At 35.1% G+C, this 13,844-nt stretch overlaps 2 protein-coding genes across 3 annotated transcripts; both read left to right on the top strand.

Moving 5' to 3' along the window:
* The first annotated feature begins 5,570 nt into the window (after positions 1–5,570).
* HERK2 (hercules receptor kinase 2) lies at positions 5,571–9,719 on the top strand. Its single transcript, XM_078319687.1, has 3 exons — positions 5,571–6,164; positions 6,485–6,543; positions 6,841–9,719. Exon 3 carries the CDS (start codon positions 6,899–6,901, stop codon positions 9,392–9,394), a length of 2,496 nt encoding a protein of 831 aa, XP_078175813.1. The 5' UTR covers positions 5,571–6,164; positions 6,485–6,543; positions 6,841–6,898; the 3' UTR covers positions 9,395–9,719.
* Positions 9,720–10,885: 1,166 nt separating this feature from the next.
* Positions 10,886–13,844, top strand: LOC144569086 (uncharacterized). Of its 2 annotated transcripts, none has more exons than XM_078319270.1 (6): positions 10,886–11,141; positions 11,898–12,054; positions 12,593–12,735; positions 13,008–13,163; positions 13,255–13,314; positions 13,461–13,844. In XM_078319270.1, exons 1-6 carry the CDS (start codon positions 11,067–11,069, stop codon positions 13,635–13,637), a joined length of 768 nt encoding a protein of 255 aa, XP_078175396.1. In that variant the 5' UTR covers positions 10,886–11,066; the 3' UTR covers positions 13,638–13,844. The 2 variants fall into 2 exon arrangements, with proteins under 2 accessions (XP_078175396.1, XP_078175395.1); XM_078319269.1 differs by having other exon boundaries at positions 11,879–12,054.

Here is a 13,844-nt window from a genome sequence, read left to right as displayed (position 1 = left end):
ATTGTACAACGTTTAATCTTAAGGCTTTCGATCATATCAAGTTACATATCAAGTATTGATATCTTATTTTTCAAGTAATAATATCTAATTTTGCAAGTATATATATATCTATACATTGAAGTATTTATTTATATGAGGGTAACTATTTATATTAGAAAAAAATTAATGTGGGGATATAGGGTCCCCACTATTTCATTAGATGAAGGTTAATGCGGGAACCATTCGGAGACTGAAAAAAATAATAATCATAACAAGTTACACATCAAATTATTAATATCTTATCTTCCAAATATTTATACCTATGAGAGTTGATGCAGGAATAAGTGAGAGGCTAAAAAAGGGGAATCATATAAATAGAGAGCATAGTACAACTTTTCTCTATTGTTGCTGCGGAGACGAAAATGAAAATGGGACTGTTGAAGTAGGATGATTCATATAATTATTTTTTTCTAAAATATTAGTGCTCAAGTGTTAGCTAAATAGGTTGTGTACTTCAATTTAGATTTCACTTTATTGATGTGGTTCATCTAAACTTTTAATTTGTTAACCTGATGTATTACAATTTATTTGTTATTAAGATTTCTGATTTATTTGATATTAGTATATTAGTATATTAGTTATCATGATAAATTATAGTCAACACCATATGAATGTAACTCTTTGAAAATCAAATTTGTCCTTAACAATTTATTTATTTTAGGTCGCTTGTGAAAATTTTGTAACTTGTCCTTTCTTCTAAAATTTTCAAATAAAATATCTCTCTTCTAAAATTATTAACAAAATATTTTTGTGGAACCTCTCATTTTCCTTTCCTCCTTCCACCTTCTGTTAACATTTAATTACTTTTAATTCTGCGCGATTTTTTTTTCTAAATTTTTTGTAGATGAATCACTATGATGAATTATGACAAACATCACATGTCGGCCTTCAGATATATTAAGATAGCAATGAGATTATATTCATATATATGAGCCAAATCTCTCTCAATCAAATTACTAGTGCCTTACATAGTACGGATTGAGTAATTTAATTTTTTTTATAGAAATTAAAAAATTAAAAAAATATTTTATAAATTTTTATTAAGTTTCATAAGATTTGAGCTAATAATATTCATTTTTAAATCGTGTAATTTATATTATTTGAATTATTAATTAATAATGTAGATGTATATATCTTTTAGAGGCTTTCCAAGCAAAAATTTCTTATGAAATCAATTATGTGTAAATGTGTTGTTTGAAATTTAAAATTATTATGTTTGCCCAAGATGCAGTAACTTATTTACAAGCTACTTATGATTGAAATCTTAAGCCTTCATTCATCATCGTTTCTATGGATTCAACTTTAATATTTAATTAGTAAGAATCTAATGTAAAAACATTAAATTCTAACTTGTAGGAGAAATAATAATAAGGTAACAAAATTCTATGGTCAATAAGACTAAAATCATAGCATGCGTCAATGTGAAAGCTATACAAATTCTCAAAATTTAATAACTATAACAACATCTTATCAAGCACTTGGGGTACGAAAAAAATTGTTATTCAAATATACATAATTACCATAAATAAATAAAAAGTTAGTTATTTGAGTTTTAAATGAGGTAGGGGGAGGGAGAGAGAAATAAGAGTCTCACAACAATATTTTTGTTAATAATTTTAAAAGAGAAATAAGTACATGTAAAATTTCTTACAATAATAATATTAACATGTTTTTTTTTTCCTGTGCTCGCTAAACAACCAGGAGAAAAAAAAAAAAATACCCTGATGAAATATCAACCGAGACAATGAAATGTTAGCCTACTAGGGGTGAAAACGGAGCGGATACGGAATGGATAATGCTGATACCATATCCGCATCCGTCGGATAATGAGCGGATACGAATACGGATACGGATACGGATAGTAAACGGATATCAAAATTCAATACCAAATCCGCCTTAAACGGATACGGATACGGAACGGATAGTTCACGGATTCGGATTCGAATACGGATATAAAACGAATAATGATCTGATAATTGAATTATTTAAACTTTAAGATACAAATACTAATTAATAAAATTCAAATATGAAAATGAATGAATAATTTAAGTTAATTTATTTAAATTTGTAATTAAAATTTATGAAAAAATCAAATCAAAACCAAAGATGTAATAGAAAGATATGGCAACCACTGCCTTTTTGAAGTACGAGCCTCATAAAGGAGTAAAGATTTTAACAGAGTTGTTTTTACTTCAGGCAGCGCACTTACCATATACAATGCTATTTTATTCTACAGTTCGTTCGCTGCGTGAAGCTAAAACTGCTTTGTTAAAATCGTTACCTCATAAAGCAGAGAAAAAGGCGCTAGCTAGCTAGGTCTGTCCGGATGGTTCGAAATAGCTTTAGTCCCACAACCAAAAAGGAAAATAAATATGGTTAATATATAACCCTTTCCGAACTCCACTGGTTGCGTAGTAAGATAGAGGAATATAATGGGTTAGAATATGTGATCCGGATACATGCGGATATCCGATCCGTTTAAGCACCCCTATTCGAATCCGTATCCGGATACTGTTCCTCTTATTAAAGAATTATCCGGATCCGTATCTGGTAATATCCGAATCCGTTTTATCCGAATTCGGATCAAACGCGGATACGGAGCGGATAATTCGACTCCGTTTTCACCCCTATAGCCTAGTGTACAACACGCATTCTAAATTTTGGATTAAAAGAAATAAATGTCTACAATTATACGTAGCAAAGCGTTTGTTTTTAGTGAAAATCGGATGCTGGCAACGATGGGACAATGGACTTGGCATTTCAAAACAGTTACCTTTTTTTTTTTTTTCTTTAATATTTTCTTTAGAGAATCCTCTGTAGATAATAGATGTAAACGAGATTTTGCAAAGCGGAAATAGTTATGTGTGCAGCTGGGGAAAGGTGTAGGTCCGATGGACAGATCTACCGTCTAATTTGCTTCAGGATTTGTGCACACGAATATTAAAGCAGATGTGAAAATTCTGATGCGAATCCTAAAGCCAATCTGACGATGAATGAAACCATTGAAACCAAAGTAGGTCCGATGCCCATCGGACCTACTTTGTTTCCGTGCAGCTGATCTGACATGTCAATTCAGATCAAAATGGACAGCCAATCAGTTAGTAGTTTTGGCCCAGTTACCTAAGAATTCGTATCCTCTGCATTTGCAATAACAATAACTCAATTTTGAGTTTAGATCTGGACCGTCTAATTTAAAACCGCACTGATATTAAAGGACCCCTAACGTTACGGTCATGGACCAAATTAGTCCGAATTCTGATCGTTCAGAAAAAATTTAAACGGTACATTAATGCAAAAAGATGCAGATTCAGTAACCTAAACTCTCCTTTGCTGACTTAAAGTTCTTTTTATTATGGCGCAATTTTACAGAGTACAGCAATTTAAAAGGTTAAAATAAAACGTCTCCTAGTTTATTTTTTAGAGTGATGAGGCTGCCATGGTATATAGATATTACACATCAGTCTATGTTATAAACTCATATTTATTTTTTAAAGTTTATATAGTCTATCTGAGTTGTTCAATACAGTGTTGTAAATAACGGTATACGGTTGTCGGATGGATAGGGTACCGCCAAGTAATTAATCGGGAATAATCAGCTGATTAGTTGGAAAAATTCATGACGGTTTAGTCACCGCCAACGACTAAACGGTCGATTAATCGGCCTAAACGGACGTTTTTTACAACACTGGTTTGGATCGACGGTTTAAACTATAAAAAATATCCTTAAAAAAATATAAAATTTGGTCTGCAAGTACATTTTTATTTGAAGATTATGTTTAACCGTTTGGATCAACGGTTTAAACTATAAAAATTAAAAACATTAATTTATATGCATATCACCATAGCCTCACTTTTTTATTTTCATTGACTTTAAATTAATGTAGAACGTAAAACCGCAAAAAAAAAAAAAAGTCCTTTTATTTCAGTTAGCAAAATGGCACATCAGAAAAGAAATACAAACGAAGTGTATCTATTTTTGTTATATGAAAAATATGAGTACACTACAACAAAGTAGATACTTTTTATGAGAGAAAAAATGCCTTTATGACGGTCAGCCGTTGCAAAAAAAAAAAAAACTGAAAAATGAGAATAATCTGTCGCAAAAAGTCATTTTGTTATCCTCATAAAAAGTGTCTCATTCTTGTTGTGGTAGCAATTGCAAAGGGTAGGGACTAGGGATGGGCAATGAAAGGAGGGCAGGCGGCTGAACTCGAACAAGCGGTGGGTCGGCAGCGTGAAGCATGTGACCATGTGGATTCAAGGCCTACGTAAACGAACTGTTTATCTGACCAGAGACAGTTCCATGTGCCCCCACTATTCCACTATGCATGTTGTACTGTCCCTCTCAAGTCTCATCTCTTTCCGGTTTATTTATGTGAGAACAGATCGGAGGAATGGACCCCACACATAAAAATAAGGAAAATTATTTAACGGTACCTGAGTAATAACCTACAAGCTAGAAACTAAACAATAAGAATTATATTTGGTTCAGTGATACAAGGATGAAAGTCGTCGACTATGAATATTCAAATTTGAAAGATCAGACCTTTATTTTTTATATTTTTTTCTAAAAAGGTACTCAGAAATTATTATTCAAAATTTGCATATAAAGTTTGTTGATTGCTTGATTAAAACATTACATAAATTTGAATGACATTTACTAATACTAGGATTGTCTTACTGAAAAAAATTTGAACATTAGAATTTAAAAAAAAAAAAAAATCTAAAAAAACTATATAATAAAGAAGAATGCGATTAATCACACATGAAAATGTCTATAAAAAAATACGAACATATACTAGAGAAATAACATACAAAAATATGATATCTTCGATCATAATAAATAAAGAAAGAGAAAAAATATATGATGAAGATACTGACAATATTTGATGACAGATAATTATTAATGTATGGCACCGTATCTTTTGAACTTCCAACTTGGAAGGTCTGATGCTTTTTGAAGGTTAAATACTGGGATAGGGAAAGGAGAATCCATATCCCCTGAGATAACAAAATATTTATGTTTAAATCAGGACCGTTCGATTAGAATCAAAGTCAATAACCTCGCATGAACTACTATTATAAAAAGACAAGCAAAATCCCTTTCAATATTATCTTGTTCGTTTGATCTTAAATGCATAGAATAAATCAACGAGAAAAAAAAAATAAGATTCATTTATGTACAACTAGGAAAGGGTGGAACCCAAATTATTACAGTTCAGGAGCAACACTCAATACTATGCTGAAGGACATGTACCGGGAAGCTTCTCACAAAATGGTTACTATATAATATCATTATTTTGCTCTATCCTGAAACAGGACAATTTAATTCGCACAGACATCCATGCACAGAACACAGCAGCACAGAACTGAGCTACAAGGATTTTGGATACTTGAACTTGACCTCTCTCTCTCTCTCTCTCTCTCTCTCACTCTACCATGTTTCTGTTCGGTATTCCACGCATTGTCTACGCTATTTCTATCCAAACTTTTCTGTAACTCCACAAAACCAGCGTTTTCACTTTTCATTCTCTCCACTCCTTCGTCTCTAAAAATAGAAATCCTTCTGTCAGGAATTACCCACATTTGGTTGGTTCTCCCCTTCGGCTTCACTAAACTAATTCCCAATTTCATGAGCTAAAAAGGATCCAATCTTATAAACCAAATTTTCTACTTTTGACCCTCTTTTTTCTCCAATTTTTGTTATTTTTCCGACTGATAAACGCTAAAAAATTTAATAGATCCATTCAGATTTGCTTCAAAGCTCTTACATTTTTTTATTTTTTTTTCCCTCACACTGATACAAAGGAGAAGGGTTTCTTGATAAAATAAAATATTCATATCGCATCCTTCATAACTTACGTGGCAGATGAAGTAATTATTTCCTTCTCTTCTCTTCTTCACTCATGCTCGCATCTAGATGCAGCAAGAGAAAAAGCCCTCTCATTTTCCAGCTTAATATCGAGCCAATCACCGACTATCATCACCACCACTGATCGCTTCTTCGGTTTCTCATATCCTAATTGAGGTCCATTTGGCATAGGTCTCCATTGCTAGAAGCTTCACGAAAAATTGTACATTTGTCGAAGCTCTGCGCGATACTCATCTCCTTGTCTAGCAGAAAGGTAAGGCCTTTCATTTCAGCGAAATGTGCTTCTCCTATTTTTAATTGGCGTGTCTTGTAGCCCTTTAATTGAATTATTATTTTTGAGTTTTACAGATTATATCTAGCAATTAAAACCACATATATGCTGTAAAAAAAATATTACTCTTGCAGTTTTGCCGAACAAAATTGGAATAGAACGAAGTATATGTCTAATTCTCTATTATAGAATTTCTTATTCCACCTTTTGCCGAACAGGCTTCAAAAGCATTAAGTTTGTTTTTCAAAAGATTTTAAAAAATTCCCTAAATTCATTCTTCATTTGAATCTCTTTTGGTACAGGTTCTGTTATTTGCTTTCATTTGGATCTACATTAGTTTGCAAGAATGAAATAATGTCAGGTACTTCTCTCTCTCTCTCTCTCTCTGAAAAATAGGCAGAGGCTGGCAATCTTTATTACTCAAACAAAAGAAAACACAGTACAAGCATCAATTCAATGTCAGGACCATGCAACACCTAAATCCACTATCAATAAAACAAAAGGCTACTAACCAGTATCCAACAAAACCAGAAGTACACAAAAAAAAGTGGTGCCTCTCTCTCTCTCTCTGAATCCGAGATTTGAATTTAAGTATTCAGTAATTTGGTTCCTTAAATTTTAGTTTAATTTTGCTTCTTTCTCTTTGAATCTTCTAAAGGTATGAACAAATTCTTCAAAAACGTGGAACAAGCATCTCAATTTGGCCCGACTAGGATATGAAGTCACTCTTACTATTGCTATTTGTATGGTTTTCGTTCCTCATTGTCATACCAAAACAAACTCAAGGAATTAAGTTTCTTGTTAGTTGCGGATCCAATTCGACTTCATATGCTGATAACCGAAAATGGGCCAGTGATTCAATCCCGAATGACAATTTCACCCTGAGTAATCCAGGAATTCCAGCATTCAATTCAACTTCAGTTGAAGATACAGGTTATACAGGTTTCGGGTCCCTGTACCGATCTGCCCGGTTATTTAATACATCCGCATCTTACAATTTTACCTTAGACCCAGGAAATTACTGTGTCAGACTTCATTTCTACCCATTTCAGTTTGGAATTTTCAACTCAAATGATTCAGCATTTGATGTCAGTACCAATGACCTGAAATTGGTTACGAAGTTTAACATCTCAGAGGAGATTTCATGGAGAGCTGAAAAAACCAATTCAAATATAACCTCTGTTGTGAAGGAGTATTACATTAACGTAGACCTTAACGGATTGCAAATCAAGTTTGTACCAAACCCAAGTTCCTTTGCATTTATAAATGCAATAGAAATACTCCCCTCACCCAACAATTTATTCAATTCCAACATAACCAAAGTAGGTAGCAATGGATTCGCAACAATAACTGATAGAGCTATCGAGACAATGTATAGGCTGAATATCGGTGGGCCCAACTTGGAGTCAACTACCGATCAATTTCTGTACAGAAATTGGGACTCTGACGAGAATTTTATGTTTTCTATCAATGCCGCAACCGAAGTACATAACACCTCTGCAATCAGCTATGTAACTCAAAACTACTCATCAATTGCACCTCTTTTGGTTTATGAAACGGCACGTGTAATGGGAAACACAGAGGTGGTAGAGAAACGGTTTAACGTTTCATGGAGATTTTTTGTTGACCCAAATTTTGATTATTTGATTCGGTTGCATTTTTGTGAGTTGACTTACAACAGACCAAACCAACGAATCTTTAAAATTTTTATTAACAATAAAACTGCAGCTGAAAACTATGATGTATATGTGAGAGCAGGTGGCAAAAATAAGGCATATTTTGAGGACTATTTTGATATTTTGCCTCAGCAGACAGATACCCTCTGGCTCCAGCTGGGACCTGATTCCCTGTTGAGTGGGCCTGGTACAGATGCGTTGCTTAATGGATTGGAGATTTTTAAGCTAAGTAAGAATGGAAACCTTGCTCATGTGTTAGACTGGACTAGTTTAAATGGAAAGCTCCATTCTCACGACAATTCAAAGACTAGATTATTGATAGAGCAGATTTGTATTGGCATGGCTTGTCTTCTAATGCTTATGTTGCTTTCTGGTGGGTATTGTTTGTATGTTAAGGGAAAGAAGAAGAAGAGTAAAATGGCAGAAGATGCCCCACCAGGCTGGCATCCACTTGTCCTCCATGAAGCCATGAAAAGCACCACAAATGCCCGTCCTCATAACCAGGTGGTGAAAAATTTCATTTCTACCCCTAGTATTAATAATCGTATGGGCCGCAAGTTCACCCTCTCCGAGATCAAGGGAGCTACGAAAAACTTTGATGAGTTGACAGTCATTGGTACTGGTGGTTTCGGTAAGGTGTACCGAGGTGAGATTGATGGTGGGTCAAACATTGTGGCGGTCAAACGGGCAGACCCATTGTGCGGCCAGGGTCTTAAAGAGTTTGAAACTGAAATTGAGATGTTATCCAAGCTTCGGCATAGGCACTTGGTGTCTCTAATTGGGTATTGCGAAGAACAAGGCGAGATGATTTTGGTGTATGAATTCATGACAAATGGAACCCTGAGGAACCACCTTTATGGAAGTCCACCTCCCACAAATGTGCTTTCATACAAACAACGTGTTGAGGTGTGTGTAGGGGCAGCCCGTGGGCTCCACTATCTCCATACTGGGTCTGAAGTTGGTATCATTCATAGAGATGTGAAAACTACTAATATTTTATTGGATGAAGAATTCGTGGCCAAAATGTCAGACTTTGGGTTGTCACGGGCAGGACCTACATTGGATCAGACCCATGTTAGCACAGCGGTCAAGGGTAGTTTCGGGTATCTAGACCCGGAATACTTTAGAAGGCAACAATTAACCCAAAAATCTGATGTCTACTCATTTGGTGTGGTTTTGTTCGAGGTGTTGTGTGGCCGACCTGTTATTGATCCAAGCTTGCCGAAAGACCAAATTAACCTTGCTGAGTGGGCACTCAGGTGGCAACGTCAGAGATCAATTGAGACAATTGTTGACCCGAGATTGGAGGGAGATTATTCCATCGAGTCAATAAAAAAGTTTGCTGAAATTGCAGAGAAATGCTTAATGGATGATGGAAAAAATAGGCCAAGTATGGGAGAAGTGTTGTGGCAATTAGAGTATGCACTGCAATTAAATGATGCCTATATAAGAGAGAGAGAGTCTTTTCGAAGCACTGGAGAACTTCCTTTTGGTGATGGGGCGCTTAGTTTGACTCGTATTAGAGAGGATGAGTAGGGTTTGTAGAGTCATATTAATTTGTTTTTTTACCTGTTGTTTTTTTTTCCTCTTCTGGTTCTAATTGATAGCTTTATTGGAAGTATGAAATGCATTTGTGTGTTAATTGTTGTTTTTATTTTTATTTTGTTTATAATTGGGAAGCGGTGTAATTTTTTGGAACTAGCCCTCATGATAAATTGGGAATGGGGTTAGATAATTAGTCAAGAAAAATAGTTATGAAGTGCATTTGTTTTCTGTTGGTAGTATTAATTGATCAATGTTCCCTTGTTGAACACTGGATGCTTATGGTGTTTGTTTAGAAATTCTTGAATGTCTTGTCTTTTCTTCTCCTATTTCTTTGGGGAAATAATCTGGTTAACATTAGAATCTTTGGTGATGTGAAATTGTACTATATTTTGTGTTTTTTTTTAACTCTTTGTATGCTTGTGTTGAGGTTGCTGTGTGATTAGGGATTTTGCTGTTTTCAACTATGACAACAGACAAATTAAAAAATTCTAGGTCTGTGGTGGTTGCTGTTCATCTGCAATGATATCTTTCCTTCTGCAGCTACATTATATGAGGGTCCGTGCTAGCAGATCTTTTTTTTTTTTTTTTTTTTTTTTTTTTTTTTTTTTTAATTTAGCAGTATTACCTGCCTGTTTCCATTTACATCCATTACACACAAAAGAAACTCAATGCAAACTTGTTAAAATCTCATAAACCCCCCTGCAGCACATGGACTGAACATCTCAAGTGAAAGTAACATTAACTTAGCACATACTACAGAGTATCATCAATGTATCCTCTAGTCCATGTCCAGCAAACTCAAACCCTTTTTATTAGACCAGCTAAGACCATTACCAGTTTCTCCGTATCTGTACCAATACACAGGCCTCTTTAATATTGATGCGTATTTTGATCAGACGGTCTGGATCTAAACAGATGTATTCTGTTACCTTAGGTAATATGAATTCTGATCTTTTAGCCTCTGTTTCACATTCTGTGTCCAATAAGAGGTCTTGCAGAATTTTATGTAAAGTGTTCCGTAGTCCCTACATATGGTTTTTTTCCTTTCTCTAGCTCTTTTTTCTTAAAATTTGCACAAGTTCCCTCTCCTCCTTTATCCGGATTTGAGACAGGTTATGTTAGACGGAGTTATAAAATTGGTAAAACTGCCACACATAACCATGCTATGCCACATTAAGTCAGGTTTGTTAATTTTTAACAAACCGGTAAAGATATTGACAGAGTGTTTACTTCATGCAGCGAAAGAGAGGGAAAGAGAAATTTCCCATCAAAACGTAGTTTCTCAAAGTGAATATTTTAAATAGGTTAAATCAAGAAATGGGTATATTAATAAAATCAAGGAGTTTGAATGGAGAAATAACTAATTTTAAAGTTTTGATGGGTAAATATCTAATTGATGAAGTTATGATGGGTATATATCCAAATTTCTCTTTTTAATATTCGTGCAGAATAAGATTCTGATCGGACAGTCCAGATCAAACTCAAAACTTTCAGTTGCTTCTAATTTACGGCCCTTCCCAGTTCCCACCCCATTCGAGAATCAACCCTTCCTTGATCGAGCGAAGCTGGTTTTCTCGATCGAGATTCTCGAGTGGGAGAGATTTAGCAATAAATTCGTTTAAATTGGGTACAGAGCGAACGCGGTGTTGACCTTTGGGTAACCATGCTAGCAGTGATGTGCACCTTGGCCTCTCTCTCCGACAACTTCAACCTCCCCTACCCCTCCGTCGACGCCAAGGTAATCTTACCATGATACCATCCACCCCGTCCTCCCTCTTCTTCTCTCAGAATTTCACCTGTTGTTCAATTGATTTATGTGGCAAGGGTTAAGTTGCTGTCATTTGCAAATCTGGTGGAGAGCCAGAGAGGCAAAGTTTGGGGCACAGGCTGGCTGTGTACCGCATTTCCTATTGAATTAGAGTTTAGACGCACACCTCCGGAATTTAGTTCAGTTTGACACTTTCATAAATAAACTCTGATTGAACCCGTGAATTCAGCTCCTAAAACGTTTGATATTTAGATAGTGGTCTGATAATTAATAGGATTTTTCACAGAGGTAACCCAATTAATCCATCCAAAGCCAAAAAGGCAGAATAAATAACTTAGATTAATTGTGTCACTTTGTGTAGCAACCATTATAGAAGTGCCAGTCAAGCATTAGCGTCATCCATTGAAGTTAATATGTAACAACTTAATGTAAGATCATTATCAAATAAAATGATAACTTATATAATATTTGGCCCAAATAAGTAGTATTCTAGTAAATATAATATGTTAGCATACTAGTAAATAACATTCTAGTTACTGATAAATGTTTAAGAAGGGAGTCCTTTTGCAAATTATGTTTAAGAAAGAAGTCCTTGACCAAAATGTTTGGTGGAATTGCAAAAGATCTACTCCTGTCTACCCAGCTTCTCCTTTCTATGTTTTCAATCCACATAAGAATTTTGCATCTCTATCCATGTTGAATTTCAGATCGTTTCAAATCTGGCAGGAGATGGAGGTGGATTTTATGAGCACCATCTCCTACATATTCGCTTTGATTGTTTCTCTCCTCATGATTCGTGTCTGCTATGTGCTGTATTGGACTGGACGACCCCTCAAATGCTCTCCAACGATCAGCCTTCGCACCTTGATCGTCCTTGGTTCAGGTTGATTTATAGATAATAGATCCATTTCTCAATTCTTTCATTTCTAAATTTTCTGTGCTTATAATTGTCCCATCTGAAAACGTGATACCTTCTCTAATGCCATTCCCAAATTGAAACTGAATTGATACGGAACTGGAAGTACCAGACCTCCACTTTGTCAGGATAGTTTGGGTCTTTGTTGCCGGCAACCTGATCTATGGACAGTTATACTGCTAGTGCCTTTGGAGAAGTGGACTCGCTGAACTATGAAGTACATAGAAAGAAACATTTTAGTTTTCTGTAGGTTTAATCAATGATCATTGTAGAATTTCTGACAACTGTCCTTCTTTGTTTGATTGAAGTCAAAACAATGTATGACAACTTGAGTTGGTAGTGTATTGCTTTATATGCTTCATTCATCAGGTCCATACCAGAATGTACTGGTACCAGGCTCTGTTAATTTTTTGTTTGAAGAATGATGGCAAATTAGATAGGGACTGCTCTTAAAATTTTGCATTGATTCATCATTAATGGGGTGATTCTTTTCTGGATTTAATAGGAGGACACACAGCAGAGATGCTTAGCATTGTAAGCGTCCTTCGAAAGGACAAATTTGTGCCTAGGTCTTATGTGGCTGCTTTAACTGATAACATGAGCCTTCAAAAAGCTCAAGTGTATGAGGATTCTTTGCTAAATTTTGAGGTTAGCTATTAGCTCTCATTCAATACCTCACTGATCTGGATTGTTACCCCTGGAAGCTGTGCTGCACAGTACAATTTATGAACTGCATCAGTTTTAAGATTTACCCTTATATTTTTTTTCAATTTTCTGACAATTTCTCCTGTAATGAACCTGAGTTGAATAGATTTTTGCAGTGTATGGATGTTCTGACAGCACCACTCTCTCTTAGAAAAGAATCATAATAATTTATGTTGCTTGGTTTTTCATATTTTCAAATTTTAATTTTGTGGCAGAACAATGTAGTCTATGTAGAGAACAAAAGAGGCGCCCAATTTATGCAAATATACCGTAGCCGAGAGGTTGGGCAATCTTATGTAACTTCCACTGGCACCACTATAGTAGCTATCATGCATGCTATGTGGATTGTGCTCAAACTCAGACCTCAAGTGGTACTGCTGTTTTCTTTGCAAACAAATTATTTTATATTTCAGTATCTTCACAAAATGTATTTCTGGACTTACTTTATCCTTTGTTTTCCAGATTTTGTGCAATGGGCCTGGCACCTGCATTCCTGTATGTGCTTGTGCATACTTATTGAAGGTCATTCTCTACTTTTGTGTTATTTCTACCAATCATTTATCAGTACTGTACCAGTTGAGGTTTATACATCAAATTACTGGCTGATTTTATACAATATCTAAATGTGTTGTCAATATGTATTATATGCTGTTGCCTGTATGATGCAGCTACTTGGATGGCGATGGTGTACTATAATATACATTGAAAGCATAGCTAGAGTGAAAAAGCTGTCATTAAGCGGCCTTTTGTTATACAAATTGCGATTGGCCGACCAATTTTTTGTGCAGTGGCCTCTTTTGCAACAGCAGTACCCCCGGTCTCAATATGCAGGCCGTGTTATGTAGAGATTAAATGAGGACCTGTGGATATGACTTCGAACAAGGTTAATCAGTGTTGTTTTTTTGTTTATTGTAGTTTCTTCCTTCTTGAACCTAGTACAGAGTACAGGACATTTCTATAACAATGTAACCAGAAAGTTGTAGTATGTTAAGGATATATGTCAGAATTTTCCATTGTATATTTGGAAACTCTTGATCTGGTTTAAATTTTCA

The sequence above is a fragment of the Carex rostrata genome, chromosome 18, assembly GCF_964058835.1.
Source record: "Carex rostrata chromosome 18, lpCarRost1.2, whole genome shotgun sequence".
NCBI lineage: Eukaryota > Viridiplantae > Streptophyta > Magnoliopsida > Poales > Cyperaceae > Carex > Carex rostrata.
Note: the sequence above shows the minus strand (reverse complement) of the source record. Positions and strands in the feature narration are given on the sequence as shown.

Coding starts and splice junctions, on each gene's coding strand:
- HERK2 (XM_078319687.1), top strand. CDS start 6,899: ATGAAGTCACTCTTACTATTGCTATTTGTATGGTTTTCGTTCCTCATT.
- LOC144569086 (XM_078319270.1), top strand. CDS start 11,067: ATGCTAGCAGTGATGTGCACCTTGGCCTCTCTCTCCGACAACTTCAAC. Junction 12,055..12,592: donor CTTGATCGTCCTTGGTTCAG/GTTGATTTATAG, acceptor TGGATTTAATAG/GAGGACACACAGCAGAGATG. Junction 13,164..13,254: donor TCAAACTCAGACCTCAAGTG/GTACTGCTGTTT, acceptor TTTGTTTTCCAG/ATTTTGTGCAATGGGCCTGG.